General features: G+C 39.0%; 1 protein-coding gene across 1 annotated transcript; it reads right to left on the minus strand.

Moving 5' to 3' along the window:
* Nucleotides 1–101: 101 nt before the first annotated feature.
* plcd4a (phospholipase C, delta 4a) lies at nucleotides 102–20,109 on the minus strand. Its single transcript, XM_041782041.1, has 16 exons — nucleotides 19,569–20,109; nucleotides 16,838–16,888; nucleotides 16,585–16,743; nucleotides 15,971–16,199; nucleotides 13,701–13,830; nucleotides 13,372–13,603; nucleotides 13,047–13,248; nucleotides 12,384–12,528; nucleotides 9,892–10,044; nucleotides 8,118–8,285; nucleotides 3,032–3,188; nucleotides 2,838–2,954; nucleotides 2,544–2,722; nucleotides 2,332–2,464; nucleotides 727–876; nucleotides 102–543 (listed from the first exon to the last, which is right to left on the minus strand). Exons 2-16 carry the CDS (start codon nucleotides 16,860–16,862, stop codon nucleotides 452–454), a joined length of 2,271 nt encoding a protein of 756 aa, XP_041637975.1. The 5' UTR covers nucleotides 16,863–16,888; nucleotides 19,569–20,109; the 3' UTR covers nucleotides 102–451.
* Nucleotides 20,110–20,623: the final 514 nt, after the last annotated feature.

Raw genomic sequence — 20,623 nt, forward strand, 5'->3', positions numbered from 1 at the left:
CCACATAACAGTACCTTTTAAATGACACTCCCTGCATGCTGGTTTAAGTATGCTCTCTAGCTGGTTTACTGTTCATGTTTTCTGCGTAGCTGGGAGAAAATTTCAAGTTTTGCTCCTAAAATAAAGCAAAATAAAAGCAGTGGACTGTAGGATGAAGTGCTGTTTGTTGAAGAAAAATACTTATAGAAACGTAATGTCCTGATCTAAATATAACGGTGGCACATTCTCCTCTATGAAACGGACACAGTACGTAAAACACGAGCAGCCGAGTTCAAGTCAGTCACAGGAACAAGTAACACAACAACAACGCACAAATCGGAAACATGCATACTATACAAGAACAACTAAACATTTGGCGCAGTAAAATCTTCACATCAAATAAGAGCTATATTAAATACTTTTTTTTTTGGGAAGGATGTTCATGGAGGATATTTCTAACTTCAATTTTGATTTAATCGACATCTGTGATCCTGATGTGCACAAATAAGGATGAAGGAGGAATACTGGTCCCATCTTTAGACAAAAGGTGGATGTGACGATAACCTGAGGGCAGAAAACAAAATCAGAGCATCAATCTGGGCTAAAGCTAACCTCTACTTTTGTAGCTGATCAATCTGGTGTTTATTATTTTCTTTTCCTTTAAAACTTTGTGGATTATTTATGCGATTTTACATTAAAGGTACAATATCAAGACAAGATGTAGCATCACTATGCCTCCAGCCTTACCTTGCTGCATACAGCTCAGAGGGAGAGTATACTGCCCCACAAAGTCATTCTTTGACGTCTTGTCGTAGTCTTCTACCACAAATCGCACCATAGCCAGCTCAGGGGTGTGAATGGTAAAACGTAGAGTGTCGTACCACACAGGGTTGAACCCTGCAGGAAGAATAAACCATTTAACATAACCAAAATTTCAAGGCTAGTCATCAAGAACCTGAATTGGTTTCAAAATGAGCTGCCCTAACACTCATACAACCATTGTGAGAGCTGATTTCATGAAACTTGTGTAACTTTAGGATAAACAAATGCTGTTCTTTTGCCATTTTGAACCATGGTGCTCTACTACTTTTGATTTCATGCTGTGTTCCTAAACATAACCAGTTTTTGAATTATGTGTTACGCCGATGACACTCGTCTATATGTCCCTAACACAGAAACAAGTTTCATCATTTATTCTTATGCCAAAGGGACAATAAAAGCTGCTCCTCCCAGAGGGAATTTGTGAACCCTTAACCAGCCTGTTATCTGTCTTTTAATTGGTTTTGATCCACGTGTAGTCTAATTTATCAGTGTATCAGGACCACTACAGCTCCTGTACGATTGTTCTCAGTATATCTCGTGTCCTGCTTGTTCAGATCCACTTGTTCATAAAAAATGTGTAATTATAGGGTTAACAAATACTGTTCTTTTACTTGTTAATTTGAACCTTTGAGTTCTTGAAGGCTCCATTCTTGTTCGTCTACTCTTTTTAATTTACATGCTGTTCTTCCAAGCATAACCATCCAGTTTTGGAATTATGCATTACGCAGATGACACTCATCTGTATTTTCCTAAGATGGAAACAAATTTTGATCATTTATTCAAATGCCAAAGTGACAACAGAAGCTGGTTATTGCAGAAGGAATTTGTGAACCCTTTTTTCTGTATTTTGACGGTTTTGATCTGACTTTGGTCCATTTTATCAGTGAATCAGGACCACTGCTTCGCCTGTACGGTTGTTCTCAATATATCTGGTCTCCCTCTTGTTCTGGTCCACTTGTTCATAAAACTTGTGTAACTGTAGAATAAAAAAGTGCTGTTATGTTAATTTGAACTTTGATGTTCCTCAAGGCTCCATTCTTGGTCCTCTACTGTTTTTAATTTCCATGCTGTGTTTCTGAGCTTAACCCTCCAGTTTTTGAATTATGTGTTAAGCCCATGACACTCATCTTTATGTACCTAAAACAGAAAAAAATGTTATCGTTTTTCAAATGCCAATGTGACAATAAAAGCAGCTTATCCCTGCAGCTTATTGAATTTGTAAACCATTTACCTGCCTGTTATATGTCTTTCATCAGTTTCGTTCTGCTTTTGTTTTCTAATTTATCAGTGTATCAGGTCCATTGCATCTGGTTTTGCTGCTTGTTCTGGTCCACTTTTTCATAAAACTCGTGTAATTGGAGAATAAAAAGTACTGTTCTTTTGTTAATTTGAACCTTGGTGTTCCTCAAGGCTCCATTCTTGGTCCTCTACTGTTTTTAATTTTCATACTGTTTCTGAGCATAAGCCTACAGTTTTTGAATTATGTATTACGCTGATGACACTCTTTTTTTATGTCCCTAACATACCTACCGTTATTCTCAATGTATCTGGTCTCCTGCTTGTTCTGGTCTGCAGGAACACCATAAATCTCCACCCGGACCAGTGGATCCACAATAGAGTCCTCTTTAATGTTGACTTTAGGCAGTTGCTGCCCACTGATCACCTGAAACAACACAGAAATACAACATAAACCAAACATATATGCAGGGCTGATTATTGCCTCCGTTCTCTGGGGCTTGTACCTGTATGGTGAGGAAAACAGGCTGGTATCCTTCTCGCTTTTCAGGCGTCTCAGGGTCGAATCTCTTTTCAGCCCCTCTCATGAACACAGGCTTGAGGACATAGCCACAGCTACCATTCTGACTGAACAGACCGTCATTTAGATCCATGCCCTCCCCTGCAGTCTGGAAATTTAATGCGACTGCATCAAAGAAAAGAGAAAACATCCATTGTATTTATTTAGGGGGTTATTTTGAAATTTAGAGTCTATAAAGGAGGATGGGATAATGAATAAACAAACAAGAGACTTAAGTCACCAATTTGGCAGCCAGTGTTCCACATTTCCTGAGGATTGAAATTAGAAGAGTCAGTTCGGAAGCCGCTGGGATAGACTCGGGTCAGCTGTCTGGAGTTATGGTGCACAAACTCGGCCCCTGAAATCGACATTACATGAAAATAAGGTTAAAATCAGACCTGATGCATACTTAAAGAATGATTAAACTCTACTAACCTGCCTCTCTGAGGTGTTTGCGAGCCTTGGACTCGGTGAAAGACGCCACCTCGTAAAACTTGGAGTGGATCCGTGAGTGTTTAAAGCTGCTGAAGTGGACGCTTTTGCAGTAAACCACACAGTCCGACAGCTCCTTAGAGAGACGCTGCTTTGATTTCTGCAGACAAAGGAAGATAAAAGATAAAAATTAATGAACATATATCGTAACACAGATCAGATCAACCAGCATAATTTTAGGAGAAAGACGCAGTAGATTTAGCTCTGTTTAGTTGAAGGGACTGCAAGCCTGTAAACAATGGCGGCTGGTGAAGAGATTAGCATGGATGCAGCTATAGCAGCAGTTTGATCAGAACTGGACTGTTGGGATGTGTCTCAACTCCAACTCAGTTCTTGTGTCTCCAGATGCTTAACTTCTTGGCGAATAAAAACCTCCAGAAGCTTGAAGACCTTGGCTTCAAGAGGCTTTAAGATGATGGGGCAATGGATGCCAAGACTGAGACCATTGGATATTCACTGGTTATCATGAAGACCTTGCATCCAAGAGACTTCATTACTTCAACTGATGTGTCAGAGAATTCCCAAAGGCTGATGCGCCAATGGTTTATTAACCCAACCCATGATCCAAGTCATCTTGAGAATCAAACAACTGTCCTTATCCCAGAAGGGCCCTTTAGTCCTCTAGCTGTCATTTCCCCATGTGACAAGGTAAACCCCTGTAGTGAAGAGAAATCCCGTCATGGCACACTGAAACCTTAACACAACCTTCTTTTGAATTGTGTAAAGTGATACTGAAGCAGGTCAGCTGCCAGGTGGTTAGCTTCCATGACTGTAGAGATCACTGGAGCGGCGTTCCCAAACACCGCCGCCACAAAGCGTGGCTATATGCATGCCTGCCTGCTTCCACATGAAAGATGAGCTCGATGGACAACCCAGGCCTCAGAGAGCCTACCGCCTCAGCCTCCCCCTCGTCGACCAGACAGAGACACTGAAACCATCAGCAGAGGCACCGCTGAGCTCACATCACTGCCAGACTCGCCGCTGGCCTCACCTCTGGTGACCGTGTTGACAGCAGTCCCAGTGTGGCATTTCAGCGGCTCAAATGCTTATCAATAAACATGACTCTAAGTGGGCAACGATTCCTTTACACACCTGGTTTGCTGCACTGATGTAGACACATATTCAGTTAACTAAGGCCTGTGACACCAGGACAAATACATTTAAACCAACAGTACAACAGTGATATGAGAAATCTTTGAAAGTCTTTTGAGACTCCTGGACTTGTTTATTTAGAGATATAAAATGATGTATCAAACCTTACCCCACCAGAGAATAAAAACAAGAAAAACTTCAAATTTTAGCTGTTAAATGTAGAATGATATTTTTTTTATTTTATAAAGATATGAGAGTGAATATCCACAGATTTGTTATCTCAGAGGGCTTTACTATTAGAAAACCTGAAAACCTTTAGAACCTTTTAGAAAACCTTTAATTCACCCATTTTTTCACTAGTCCATCCAGAGATACATCCATAAAATCATCCATCTATCCACCAAATCACAGAAGGATCAATCCATCAATCCATTCATCCATCCATCCATCCATCCATCTGATAAAAGATGGATCCATTGATTCATCCATCCATCCATCCATTTATAAATCCATCCATCCATTTATAAATCCATCCATCTATTAAAAGATGGATCCATTGATTCATGCATCCATCCATCCATCCATCCATCCATCAGTCCATCTGATAAAAGATGGATCTATTGATTCATCCATCCATCCATCCATTTATAAATCCAACCATCCATCCATTTATATATCCATCCATTATTAAAAGATGGATCCATTGATTCATGCATCCATCCATCCATCCATCCATCCATCCAACATCCATCTATTTATCTATCCATCCATGCATGCATCCGTCCATCCATCCATCCATCCATCTATTCATCCCACCATCATAGATGTGTATATTGATTCATCCATTTATAAATCCAACTATCCATCTATTAAAAGATGGATCCATTGATTCATGCATGCATGCATCCATCATCCAACCATCCATCTGTTTATCTATCCATCCATGCATGCATGCATCCATCCATCCATCTATCCATCTATCCATCCATCCAGCTATTTATCCATCCATCCATCTATGCATCCATCCATCTATTCATCTATCCATCCCACCATCATAGATGTGTATATTGATTCATCCATTTATAGATCCATCTCCATCCATCATCCAACCATCCAAACACAGAAAGATAAATCCATCCATCCAAATATTGATACACCCATAGAACCATCCATCTTTATATCTGTAGATCCATCTATCCATGGATTCTTTCATCTATAGATTCAGCCTTGAGAATAAAAGTCTTCAGCCCATTTCTTACCAAAATGGCTATAAATAAATTATATTACATATGTTTTTGTTGATCAGTATCCATTACCAGCTGGGGCCAAATTTAAGGTTCTCATTTCGAAATATGGCCAAACCAAGGCAAACCAAAAACAATGCTGTTTTGCATTGCTGGAAAAGTATGACAGTTTTGTAAAATGACTGCCAGGAAAACATAGGGCTAGAAATTTATGTACAGCAGATGCCACAACTCCTAAAACAAGAGAAGAAAATATGATGAGTCATGTCTCTGAAAAGGTTTAGAATAAATAGAGCCATAGTTCTGTTGCAACAAAAGTAGGGGGTGGGGGTGCAGGTGCTTGAAAATATTTTACTTTGTGAATCAGCTTCATTCACTGACATTGGTAAAGACTCTATAATAATCTGTTTGTGAGTGTTGGAAATTGAGAAGGAAGGGCCACAGAGGATATTTCTTGATTCAAGCACATTGTAGGGACACTGTCCTTCAGTATTTAGCATCAGAGGTGATTACTGGCAGCCATTAGCTCTGTTCTAGGTGTCAAATATCTGGCTTGAGAAGAGACTACACATCCTTCACCTCACACAGTGAACCTAAAAGGGCTTATATGGTGCCTGTAAGATGCTATTGTCCTTTCTCTGTGTGTGCTATTATCTTTCAAACGTATGGAATCTTGATTGGTTCTCTTTGTGAGAGCTACAATGCTTCAGTATACGAATACCCCTTTTTTTAAAGTTGAGTGAAGTTCACCTGCGATCAGGATGGCTGAGTGTCACCAGTGTTATCTTCGTGTTGAAGCATTGTCCCAGCCTCGGTGTAAACAGATCACCTTATCTAACACCCAGTGTCTGCTCCCTGCCCTTCAATCCTCTGGATTTTTCATGAGGGATGACACGAGTTTATGCAATCCTTTTCTGCTGGATACGACGGTGAACAGATTTCACCTTTCAAAGTCTCACAACCATCGCACTTCAGACACAAAGATACTACAGGTCTCTGTCTTTCAGTCTCTGACTGTGTTGGTTTTAATTTTTTCTTCAACAAGATTAATGATCCTAATGAACAGGTACCTAAAAACAATTATTCAAGTCCCCTTAAAACAGCATCTACAGTTGACTTTTAACTGGATGCAAATACTGTATAAACTTTTAAAACAGTTATTTAAGGGTAACCTAAACTTCACTAAAAGGTACCTAAAAAGAGACTTCAAAAAAGTTATCTTAAAAAAGAAGGTACCTCAAAACAGATGTTTAAGCAAGAGCTAGAAGGTTAAGTTCAGACCATATAGGGTATTTAAAAACTCAACAAAAAGGTAACTTTAATGCTTTAGGTACATTAAACTCTCCATGAAGACTAATTTACTGGACACTAAAAAGTTATAAAATACCTTGAAACAGGAAAGGGTACCTCAACATAGATGGCTGCTTAAGCATGCTTAAAAACAAGCCCTTCAAGCAGTGTTCAAAATATGTCGACTACCTTAACTCTACAAAGGGAACCCTAAAACAGACACTTAAAGGTACCCTAACTGATCTTTGAAGGGCACTCCGTTTGACTCCTAAACAGTGCAAAAATACCTGAAAACTTTTACACATTGGTATTGTTGCATCAACACACTATGGTACATACAAAACAGATGATTAAGTATACCTTAAAGCAAGCATTACGAGGTAAGATCAAACTATACAGGGTACCTTAATATTCAGCAAAAAGGAAAACAGACACTTAAAACCCCCTGATGGGATTACTAGTATAAACTAATATGTAACTTACCACATTGGACAAAATAGCTTAAAACTGGCAGGGTTTGGTTCCTATACAGACTCTTTAGGGTACCTTAAACCAGATGCTAAAGCATGATTTCCAAGAAGTGGCCCGAGAAGCGTTCAAACTGAATAGGGTACCTCAAACTCAGACAAAGGGTACCCCAGGAGATACTAAAATAGGTGTTATTACAAACGACAGACAGCTTGAAACCGACAGGGTCTGGTACCTGATCAGACAAACAGGGTACCTTACAACACACAGGTGCTCTTAGGTAAGCTGTTGCTATATTCACATTGAAATTAAGCAACAAGGCAACCAAAAAGAGACTAGAAGGTACCTTAATACACCACATTAAGAGAAAGTCAGCAAATGGTGCTATGCAAGTCTTATCAGGGGACAGAAGGTACTTTGAACCAGCAATGGGTACCGCCACATAGGCACATTGAAATAACAGGTTCTATATTAAAAGAAGTCCACCAGGTGAAGTTTAGATTATATAGGGTGCCTTTAGCTAAAACTGAAACTAATCATACAAGTATTAAAAGGTAAATAGAAAAATATACGAGAGAGAAAAGCTGTTAAAAACAGCACTGTCTTCTTGATGGGCACTATTAATGGCTTTTCCTTCATTATGGGAAATTTATCAATGAAATTAATTTGGTGAGCTGGGATAGATAACAACTCTCTCTCTACCTCCTTTTAATTATTTAAGTCAATAAAAAGATGAGCTTAATCAAGCAGAGTGCATTTATTTTGGTTTTGTCAGCTTCATCCATTTTTATTCCATCCATGCATCAAATCCACTTCCTGGTTTAGCCCGGAATAGACGATCCTGATTGTGCACCATGCTGCTTCATCAGACCGTGAATGATAATCTGTCTGGGTCAATAAAGTTCATCACCATTGTGTTCAACAAGCTGACTTACCCTCAGTCGACGACGCACGCTCTCCCTGTGGAGGATATCGTCATCGATTTCATTCACCTCGTCTTCGTCGCTGACCTCTCCTGTCAGGGACTCCTCCACCATCCCGTTGTAAGTCTCCTCCAGGCCGCCGATCTTCTTCGCCTTCAGCAGGATCTTCCCCTTCAGATCCTGACAGGAAGGTCCAACAACACAACATCGTCATCACTACCACCCCACAGATTTAACAATAATGATCTGAGAGACACTGAGAGGCAGAGACTTTCTCTAACATTTTAGAAGGGAAAAATATTGCAGTGAATAATTCAGGATGCCGGTGTTGCATGTAGACACAGATCATATGGCTCAGAAAGGGTGATACTGAGGTGGCCTCAGGGTTACTGTGAGCTCTGATAGGTTTAAAATGATCTGGCTGCCAAATTATGTAGAAGCTAAACACCCAGAGCTTCACAAACTTTATTTACTTGCTGGTATAGGCTGCAGCCAACCCCTTTTTTAAGAAAAAGACATTTAAAGTTTGTCTTGTACACCAGATTTGATTGGATTTAGTATAAATACAATGCATGCTATCCCCCTGGCACTGTCCAAGGTGGACGACCACATGACTTCTATGCAAAGTAAGGCTGGGCAGTAACACAGTATTACCACCCATAAACATTTGTTAATCTGTCCCAATATAACTTCATTTACCAGTGAAGTGTGAAAACAATGCTGCATCTATAAATCACTTCAAGTGCCCTTGCAATAAACATCCTTGTTTTTAGACTGGAGGCATTTTGATGTCTTCCCCAGGCGTGCACATGCATGCCAGCTAGAATTATCAGACATTTATCATGGCTATCCAAAAGCTGGTCCAAAGGGGGCAACCAGACTTAAGATTTCTGAACACCTTTTGACTCTGCCCCAAAAGACTTGTCAGAATCTCAATCAAGTCTCTTTACTTCCTTTGGACCAAGTTTTGGACTATGGTTTATACAGTTATAATTTCAACCTAAATAACCATTAAAAATCCTAGACTCAACCTAGCAGGGGCGGAATTTTTGAAATACTGTTGGGGACGCCACTGAGCCAATAAGCCACACCCATCCTCAAAAGCCATATCAATCATCTTAGCATGCCACTACAACAATTTGTGGCAAGTTTTGTGGCTCTACACGTATTTAAAGACCCAGAAAATTCTACTTCCTGTTTTTTGGCGACAAAAACCCACCAGGGCTACTCCTTTACACGCATACGTTTTTCCTTGAGATATGCGTAAGGACAATGTCTTGAGAAAAATCCAGCATTATTCGGCCAACCAATGAAGAACTACGAGGTAAAAGTCAGGAGCAGTGACTTCCTTTTGCCAGAGGGTAACTGTTACACATCCTTTTAAAAATTAACAATATTCTTGCACTCGTGCAGTTATACCTCGCCATTTGAATTGATTATGCTCATGACTTCTGTGCATGCAGAGCACTTTGTGATCCCTGTAGGGATCTATAGCTCACTACACAAGAAAAAACTATGATTTTCAGGGCCGACATGTCCCAGGACTTTTCAACAGCTGGATTGGACTATAACCATCTTAAAACATGTAGGAATTAGGTCTCTACCTTTAACGGTTAGGCAGGATCCTCCCATGTAATTTCAAGAAAAAGGATTTGGTTTCTTGTTCATGTGTACATGTTGCTACAGCCTAGTAACATCATGGATCAAAACACAGGGGAGGAAACAACTGGTCTTAACCTTATTTTACTATTAGGGTGGTTTAAGGACAACTGACCGCACTGCTCACCTCAGGAGATGGCAGCCCGATGGGGGCCTTTCCATCCAGCGTGCTTTTCAGCAGTTTGTCACCCAGGATGTGGTTGAGGTGATGGGCCATGACTCTCTGTTGCTCAACACTGCAGTGGTTCTCGATGGAGAGGATGACAGGATACTCAGATACCTGGATGGTGGAGAGGAAGGGGAGGGAGTGAGTTTGTAATCCAACACTGTGAAGCATTATCATCAGGGAAAGCTAATATGCCTGTGGCCATACACCTGTGGGTTGTGCTTGGCTGGCTGTAAGAGCAGCGGATGGATGGACAAGGGGTCATGATGGAACAATATTCAGTTGCAGACAGATGCTCATACACGGCACACTCTCGACAAACACGCGAACCTGGCAGCATTTCACTTTGGCAGACCCCTGGCTGGCTCGCCAAATTGGCCTTTTGGATTATGTCTTGGATATTATTGCACGGTTGTACTCCGGCTCATTAATTACCCATGAGATGCTAAACGATGGGTTGATACAGCTTCACAAGACAATAAAAGCACAAAGTAAGTTTAGTTCCAGCCTGTGGTGTCAACTGAACAAGATTGATCTACTTGCACGAGCGTGACGATCTTTACTGGACTGATAGTTTACAAAAATAAAGAGTGCTGCATCTTTAGACAAATCAAATATTTGGTAAAACACTTGATTAACTTGAAGGTTAGTACATCCAAAAGCAATTTCTTACACTCAAGAATGATTAAAACAGCTCTGAGAGTCACTGAATGCTTACAACCAGATGGCTTGCTCTTTGAAAAGTTGAGCAAACTTTACCCAGGCTGACATATCCGGCCAAATCAAAGTATTTACTTCTGAAAAGAAGTGTTTGCTGCAAGTATTCTTAGGCTGAAAGATTGTTCTGTCTAATCTTTCGTCAACACATCTTTTTTCTTCACGTATCTAGGGAAGAGTCATGGCGGCAGCAAGTCAACCAAGATTAACCTCTCCCCATTAACATTTTCCACCTCCTCCTGAGGGATCCAGAGGTGTTTCCGTGCTGGACGGGATTAATAACCCCTCTAGCCAGTTTTGGGTGTACCCTGAGGCCTCCTCCCAGTTGGATGTGCAAGGAAGATCTCTGTCATGATCAGATGCCCAAACCACCTGAAGAGGCCTTTTTCAATTTGAAGGAGCAGCCCTACTCCAAAGGAATACTGTTTTGACTGCTTGTATCCATCATGGTCATTTTTTCATGACCTTGTAGGTTGGAAAGAAGACTGACTGGTAGATTGGTAAACCAGTCTGCCTGTTTATATCACAGTCCCATCCTGTGGGCCCAGCACTTGCAGAGATGGGCATGGGGTTGGCAAGCTGAGTGGTAGGTGCAGACTGGCTGGTTAATCTTATTGTTTTTCTTAATGGTATATCAAAGAAAATGCATCTATATGCTGATGATATAGTAATAATCCTTGATGCAATCATGCAAACAAGCTCTTTGGTATTCAAAGATGACAGCAAACTTGATTTAGCAAGCTAGCTGGTCTTAAATTGGTACTCAAATGCAGCCCAACATAGCCTTTTTAAGATTCTGCTTGTGCAAAAATTGATTAAACTCACTCCAAACTGTTTCAATCATGGCTGATTTGATGCTTTGCCTCATAATAGTTTATTTTCTTTCAAATTTTGGACAAAAACAAGAACTGAGAACAGGAACTTCTTTTTGCCTTGTATATCATACTGCCAGAATCTGGATATTCGGAAAGAAATCACCTCTATGCTGATGATACAGCACTATACTTCTCTTTGCCTTTGAATGTCATACTGTGTTCGATCTAAACCCAGCAATGTCTATCTGTATGAAAATTGTACTTAGTCACCTGCAGAGCAAAACACATATTTCTAAGACAGGGCATTGACCTTGCTCTTGCAAGAATCGATTTAACTCCCTCCAAACCATCTAAATAATGGTTAGTTTGATGCTTTGCCTCTAAATAGTTTATTTTCTTTCAAACTTAAACAAAAAAAATTAGGACAGAGACTATGTTTTACCTTGTGTTCATACTGCCAGAAACTGGACATTTGAAAATAAAAATCACCTCTATGCTGATGATACAGCACTATACTTCTCTTTGCCCTTGAATTTCATATTGTGCTCTGTCTTAATCCAGCAATGCCTTGCTGTATCAAAATGGTACTGAGTCACCTGCAGAGCAAAATAAATGACATTTTTAGGACAGGGAATTGACCTTAAGGGCAAGGTCTTGTCTAAATTTACCAGGCAAAGATACCAAATGTGTCCCAAGGTCCTGGAGCTATTAGGACCCGTCAAAGTCAACTAGTGGTCAGTATAACTTCTTAAAAATAAAGGTTTCAGACTGAGAGAGAACACTGGGGAAAAATCCTATCTTAAGTGAGATCTTTGTATTTGAAAAATCTCATTTAGAGAACAATGGGTGGTAAGAGATTTGGAGAACATGTTTCAGGAACTCGTTGGTGGTAATCAGCCTGGACTGGAGAGGCGGTGCTACCTTAAAGGCGTAGTTTCCCACTGCGTTGACCACATCCTTGAAGAATATCTTAGATGTGAAAGTATGTCCGTGATACACAATGGGCTCTCCGTTTGCTCCATCCCAACAGTCCACCTCCACGCAGCGGCAGCCTCGACTCAGAGCCCTGAACACCAAACACAAACCTTTCAGTGATCAGTTCAGGGTCACAGGAGAGCAGAAAAAGGCTATTGTTCTCTTATGAGACTGATATTTTACTGAGATAGAACTAATCCTTTAAAAAAAATAACACCAGGCTTCTTTTTATTGATTAATTAATGTCAGAAGATTAATCAGGGCGGCCTCAAGGGGAATCTCATTACCGGTTGGAGGTTTAACGGAGCATAGAGAACACATTAGGTTTAGGGATTTCCACCAAGGGAAACCCTGATATTTATAAAATGATTTAGATAAGGATTTTTTTTAAATATGTCTCTAAATTACTTTGGAAATAAAGAGGCAAATGAGGTAAATTAAAGTTGAAGATGTCACCCTGGGTTAGACAGTGTCTTTGGTAAACTCTGGGATCTTAACATCTTTTTTCCTCAAATTTATTTGCACCAGTTAGCAAGATTACCAAGCCAGTTCCACCAGGGTCAAAGATTGGACCAGACCAAGCATACAAAGTTAACATAGCCTTATTACCGGATGTACCCCTCCACACTGCTATGCCCTCTCAGCTGGTCCTCCATCAAGTAAGTGTTGTGAGATGAGGATATGAGGTAATGGCACAGAGGCTGGCTCATGTCCATGAAAATGCCTCGCCGCCGTGGGTTAAAGATGGAGCCTTCAGATGAGCCGAGGTACATCAAGAAGCCGTCAAATGTCATGGCGTTGAGCAGCTTGGCTGGAAAAACAGCGGGGTGAAATCAGGAACATCTTAGATTGTACCAAATCCAATAAAAATCCAAAAGTAGAAAGGACTGAACACTCTAATCTTTGGTCCCAAAGAACAGGACCGTTCTTGTACCTGTGTCAGAAGGCTCGTAGCGCTCAATGAGCTCCTTGGCATGCTGCTGGATGTCATCTCCCTCCAGCTGCTCCTCCCTCAGGAAATCCTCCAAGTCACTCTGGGAAAACTTTTGGCCATCGGATGAGAACTTCTGGAAAATCGTGAGTACATCCTCCCGCTGGGTCAGCATCTTGTAGAAGAGCACAAACTCGTCGTCCTCCAGCGTACCTGACTCGGACTTATCAGCCATCTGAGAGACGAGAGCAGAAATACTCGATGGGTAAGTTTCGAGCCGCTCTAATACTTAAATTGCACCAGTGACAGCTGGTAAAGTGGAAGGTTCTTACGGTGAAGAGTCGATGAGCGTGATGCTCATTCATGTCTATGTTCATCATCTTCAGTAAATCTCTCACTTCCTTGAAGTTCATCCTGCCGTCGTTGTTCTTGTCTGCCTTCTTGAACCAGTCACCAATCCATCTTTAATCCCCGTTAAAGAAAGCAACATATTCAGTGGTCCTCCATTGGTCTAAGAGCTTGGAAAGAAAGCTTGATAAAGACTGAATATCTACTTTCATTAACAAGTTTTTAGCCAGCTGTGCCATTTTACACCAATGATACTATTGTATGCTATTTTAAACCATTAAATACTATTTCACCCTATATGACTCAATTTTACACCATGTTAAACAATGTAATGCCATTGTACACCATCTCATGCTATCTTACACCAATGGATGCATGATACTTGCCCAAATTTGAACTGTGAATGTGTAATGATTCATTTCAGCTAATACTAATAATTAAACCTGATGTTAAAAGTTTAAGGAATGAGGATTAACAAAGAAAGACTTCAGCTGACATAGGATGTTGGTTCTGCCTTAACTACACAAACGTATTTGTTCAAGTGGCCAAAGATAACAGCTAAAAAAATAAGCCAATATTTGCAGATGATAAGGGCTGTTATTTGCATCACTATAGGACAATATTTAAAGCCTATACAGACTAATAGTTATAGATGAGATAGGCTGAAATATACAGACAATCTGGGCCAAAATTAACAGCTGATATAGGCTGATGTTTACATCCAATATAGGCCAATATTTAAAGCCTATATAGGCCAGCATGTAAAACTTATACTTGCCAATATTTACAGTCAACATAGGTCAATATTTAAGGCCAACATAGGCCAATATTTAGTGCTAATATAGGCCAATATTAACAGCCATTGTAGGCTGACATTTAGACCAAATACAGGCCAATATTTACAGCCAGCATAGACCAATTTCAACAGCCAATGTAGGCCAATACTTAAAGCAAACAAAAGCCAATATTTACCGTCCATATAGAACAATATTTACAGCAGATATTAGTTGATATTTACAGCCAGTACAAACCAATATTTATATCCAATATAGGCTGACATTTACAGCCAGTATGGTCCAATAATTATAGCCAATACAGGCCAATATTTAAAGCCAATATAGGCTGATATTTAGAGCTAGTATAGGCCAATATTTACAGCCAAAATAGGTCAATATTTAAGACCTACATAGGCTGATGTGTAGCTCTAGTACAGATCAGTATTAACAGCCAACATAGACCGATATTAACAGGCTGAAAATATAGGCCGACATTTACAGCAAATACAAACCAGTATTCATGGCCAATATAGGCCAATACTACATGAAATATAGGTCAATATTTATGGCCAATATAGGCCAATACTTGCAGTCAAAATAGGCCAGTATTTGCTGCAAAAAAGGCCAATATTTGAAGCAGATGTACAGCTGATATGGGCCAAGTTTACAACCAATAAGGCAAATATTTAAAGCCAATATCGGCCAATATTTACTGCTATTATAAGCCAATATTTATAGCCAATATAAGCCAATATTTATAGCCAATATAGGCCAATATATACAGACAATATTGGACAATGTTTACAGCGGATGTAGGCCAATATTTACAGCTGATAAGGGCTAAGTTTATAACTGATACAGGCCAATATTTAAAGCCCATATTGGCTTATATCTACTACTAACAAAGGCCAAGATTTATAGCCAATATAGGCCAATATTTGAGGCTGATACAGGCCACAATTTAAAGCCAATATTGATCTATTTTTACAACTGATATATTGTTATAAAGTTGTACATACATTTTAAGATTTGAAAATGTTTTTTCTCTGTTAATATTGTGTCTCTTTACACCATTTCCTGCTAGATTATTCAATTTCACAGAATCTTTCACCAGTTTACATCATTAATGTGCCATCTTACGCCACCTTGCACCATTTATTTCATGTATATTTTAGGGCATTCTAAGCTATTTTCTATCAGTTTATACCATGTTATGCCATTCTATGCACTATAATTAAATTTTACTCCATCTTCCGTTTATGCTTTCCTACAGCATTTTATGCAGTCATATTATTTTACATCTGACTGAATAGAGAGGGGATATTGTAGCCTTCCTCTCTGCACTGGGATTACAGATATCCTTAACATTCCCTTTATAAACTGGTTGGATTAACAGTGTTCACAACCATATGATGTTTGTCTTTGTCACTAGAGGAAAATATCTTCCAATGTCAAAAAGCCTTGTTTATTAAGGATACTGGTCCAGTTTCTCTCTCTCCCCCATGTTCTCCAGACTCTCAATCAGCTTCCTCATCCCTCTGATCCACGTCTGGGCCTCCTCTGCTGACTCGGCCACCAGGTCCAGGTTGCCCCGGCGACCCCGAAACACCACGGTGAAGCATCGGTTGGGGGGGAACTCGTCAGCAATGCTGAGGAGGACCTCGGACTGGTGGCCTTCTCGTATCGCCTCCACGTCACCAACGGAAACTGGAAATAAAGAGTGATACAGGGGGAATAAAACTGTAAAATAGAAAGAATCTACTACTGGCCACCAGCAAAATAAAGAATGATAGATGAGATAATAAACAAATATGACTGAGGACCTTGGATTTATCATGTTAGGGCCCTTATTTTGTTATTTTTTCATTTTAAGTTCATGCACAAGATCACTGGCTTGTATTTTAGCAGATTTAATACCATCTCCTGCTCGTCTTTACCACATTAAAAAGACAAATCAGAGATCAAAGACTCCTGATGAGGTACCAAACATTGCTGAAACTCTCCACTGCTTTGTTTTAAGTCTTACATAATCACATTTGGTTAAGCATCCGTCTACAGAGCCCTCTGACATCACTACGTCATGTGATCTTACATGTGGAGTGGGCATTTCCTGCCTTTTTGGACTGGTACCAGATGGTCATGCAGTCATCCTGCAGTTTGAAGTAGCGTTGTTTCTTCCAGGTTCGAGACTTGATCTTCCTCATCACCGCCCCCACCAGCATGGACTGGAGGTTATCGTCCCCCCGGACACCTGGATGGAGTGAAACACGGTTAATGTCTCGTTTCATTTTGGTATGTTAAATGCAGCTTTGGTTTTCTGGGCATAAAGCTCGCTCTGAACTTACGGAGGCCGCTGCTGGTGAAAGCCATTCGTCTTTTTCTCACTTGTCTGCCATCTGAAGAGGAAAAAAAACAATAGAAAATGCAGTTTTTAAAGGAAAGCCATGCTTTCACATTTTTATTCTTTATCTTCTGCTTAAACAACCTAGAAAACTTGGCAATAAATTCAGGATTTTCCCCCCTCTTTTAAAAGGTTTAAGGTTCTGGAGATGCCTCCTTCTACAAAATTTGTATCAAAACATTCACAAATCAAAGCCCTTCCTTTCTTCACTCTTTCATCCTTCCTTATTGCCATCTTTTCACAACACATGCAACCATTTCCTTTAAATACTTCCTGTTCATCGTTGGTTTGATATCCACTGAACACTGAGCAGCTGCTGTTTTCTTTTATAATCCTTTATCTTAAAACTGCAGACACTCCAGCTCTCAGTAAAATCACTCATTCAGCGAGTTCTTTGATAGAAATCTAAACTTTCAACCTCATATAACTGCCGTCACCAAATCAGCCTTCTATTGCTTAAAAAACATTTTCAAACTGAGGTCATTCATGGCTCCCAAATTACTAAAAAAACTGGTCCATGCATTTATATCCAAATGCTCTAAGCATTTCAAAACAAGACAGCGTTACAAAATGAAATGGTGTAATAGAGGGCGTTTCAAAATAAAATGGCATTTCAAAAAGTAAAACAGCCTCTTTGATGGCTTTTTAAAATAAAACAGCATTTTGGACACTGTCTCAAAATAATTTTGAAAAATAACTGCCTTTTGGAGGGTGTTTGAAAATGCAAGAGAAGCTTCAAAATAGAAGAGTGTCATCAAATAAAACTGCATTTCAGACAGCATTTCAAAATAAAACTGTTTCAAAATGAAATGACGTTTTGGATGGCATTTCAGAATGACACAGCATTTTGATGCTGCTTCAAAATAAAAATACATTTCAAAATAAAAATACATTTTGGAGGGTGTTTGAAAAGAAAACAGTGTTTCAAAATAAGAGTTTTGGAGGGGGAGTTCAAAATAAAATGCATTTTTAAATAAAATGGCGCGTGATCTGTGTTTCAAAATTACATGGTAGTTTGGATGCAGTTTCAAAATAAAACTGCATCTGAGACTCCATTTCAAAATAAAATAGCATTTTGAAAAAATAACTGCCTTTTGGAGGGTGTTTCAAAAGGCACCAGAGTTTCAAAATAAAACAGTGTCACAAAATAAAACTGCATTTTATTCGGCATTTCAAAATAAAACTGCATTTCAAAATAAAATCGCATACTAGAGGCTGTTTCAATTAAACTTTGCTTCAAAATAAAATGGAAGTTTGGAGGGCATTTCAGAATAAAACTGCATTTTAAACCTGTTTCAAAATAAAACTGCATTTCAAAATAAAACTGCATTTTTGACAGCATTACAAAATAAAACTGTTTTTGAGGGCAGTTTCAAGTAAAATGTTTTTTTGGATCACGTTTCAAAACAAAATGGCCTTTCAAAATAACATTTTTTGCATGGTATTTCAAAATAAAAAAGCATTTTGGAGAACATTCCAAAATCAAATGGTGTTCTTGAAGGCGTTTCAAAATAAAATTGCGTTTTGGACAATGTTCCAATATAAATTGCCTTTCAGGATAAAACTACATTTCAGAGGTTGTTTCAAAATAAAACTGCCTTTCAAAATAATATCTCATTTTGTGTGGTGTTTCAAAACAAGTCAACGTTTCAGAATAAGACAGTGTTTTCAAAATAAAGTGTTTCACACATTGTTTCAAAATAAAACTGTGTTTTGGATGCAATTTTCAAAATAAAGTTCAAGGTAAATCCGGTGAAAGTGCATATAGTCGCTAGGGTGCTGTATGTGAACAAGCTGTCTGCTGACCTGAGATCTTAGGATACTTTAAGTTCTTTTGCAAACTGTTTGATTTGTTTATAGCTTTAATTTGTTTGTTTTTGTCTTCTGAGAAGCACACTGAGTTTACAATTGCATAAAATATAATATACAAATAAAAATAAGTACACCTATTGTTGCCCATGTTAATCCTTAGTGTCTTTAACGTGGTAGAAATCAGAATTTGATTGTTGATTTATACCAAACGGTAGATATTTATGTTATTAATCCTCAGAAAATGTCACTGTTGGATCTGTAATCACGATGCTCAGAAATGTGGATCTAAATCAAAACTCGATTACATGGTTTGAAAGAAAAATTCAGAGAAACTCTCCACCCAGCAGCTGCCGCTCTAATCCCACCTGCTGCTCTTTCTCTGCTCTGTTGTGTTTCCGCTGTCCTGCACTTTTGCTGACTGCTAATCTCCCCAAAGCCTCGCCATCATCCCAGCATTCCTTTCACTGACAACCTGGACCAACACGACCATTTTTACCAGTAAAACTGACTGGGATCTGCAGACGTTTCCAGCCAAGACTGCCTCTATACCTCTGTGAGGAATTTAACTTCAATCTTACAAACAAATGAAGAAAAAAATGACGTGTAAAGAAAGTATGAATAATGATAAAGTAAAAAAGGTAAAAACTGATTGGTCAAGTAAGAAGCACACAGCACAGGTTGAAACAGTAAGGTGTTGTGGTTTTATCAGCACATAAACACATCCATGATTCTAGTGAAACATGCCACATAATGCCTTTAGTTCAAACTGACGACAGAAATACTGAGAACACCAATAAAGTAAAAGAATTCAGTGTAAAATAAGATAATAAAGCTCTTAAAAGGAGGATATTAAATGTGGTGACCTGGTTCAGGATCATCTCTGCCTCTGGTCTCTGCAGGATCAGATCAGACCGACAGCGAGCGTCTCCTGCTGCTGAGCGTCTGCACGCCTCGCTGCAAAACAACTGAAACGGCTCAGTGAGACGATCACCTGGACAGACCCAGCCATCCTCGCCCCTCTGAAGCTCCTCCCCTCACTCTTTAGACGGGTTTGCATTTTATAACTGGGTAGGAGTTCGATGATACTGGTGGTGGTGTATTTTCTGTTACTGATTAAACTAATCGGAAATAATAAAAGTCTGTTCCGTCTGTGATCAGAACAAAGAAAAAACACATCAGACTATAGAAAAACACAGGTGTACTTCTTCATCACTCTTATTCTAATACCAGTCTTTCTTTACCTTTCTGCTAGTTTTAGGTTTTGTCAGCTTGACTTTATCATGGATACAGAACCACTATGAATATATTCATAGGAGGCAAAACATGAAAAATATAGAAAAAGTTGCAACTCTTGTATGGCGGCCCTGGAGGACAACTGCCAAAAACAATTAGGCTTAATAGACAAATATATACACATAAATAATGAAACGAAAAATTAAAACCAGATCCCTTAACATTTAATAAAATGGAAAAAAAGAAAAATGTCATAAAATATCATCCTCTTACTTTGTGTGTTGTTTTTGCACTTCAAAAATGTTTTATTAAAAAAAAAGCCTTTGAATTTTTAAAAGTTTTTTTTTTTTTTTAAATGTATTCTCCTTTTTGTCATTTTGGGGACATTTTTTGCATCTTTGTAAAAACACTGTGTTTTGTAAAAATTACAAATAAAAACAGAAAGTTGGCTAAAATGAAATATTTTGGATTTTGTGAAATGTTTGGCATTTAATAATTATTGAAGTTAATTTGTTTGTATGTAAAATGGTTTTGTTCTGGTCCATGTTGATTGTGTTTTCTAAAATGTTGTTAGTGTCATTTTTGTATTCTATAAAACATTTTTGCAATTGATAATTTTTCTTTTGCATTTATAAGTTTGTGTTTTGTGGGGTTTTTTTTTTTGCCTTCTACGAAAAGGTTTTTT

Source organism: Cheilinus undulatus, linkage group 24 (genome assembly GCF_018320785.1).
Source record: "Cheilinus undulatus linkage group 24, ASM1832078v1, whole genome shotgun sequence".
Classification (NCBI taxonomy): domain Eukaryota; kingdom Metazoa; phylum Chordata; class Actinopteri; order Labriformes; family Labridae; genus Cheilinus; species Cheilinus undulatus.

Bases quoted from the DNA above. Each gene is read 5' to 3' on its own strand.
- plcd4a (XM_041782041.1), bottom strand. From the start codon at position 16,862: ATGGCTTTCACCAGCAGCGGCCTCC. The intron at 10,045-12,383 runs GTAGCACCGCCT...TCCACCATCCAG, and splicing joins TGGGAAACTACGCCTTTAAG to GTATCTGAGTATCCTGTCAT. The intron at 877-2,331 runs GTAGGTATGTTA...TTCTTCCTGCAG, and splicing joins CAGATACATTGAGAATAACG to GGTTCAACCCTGTGTGGTAC.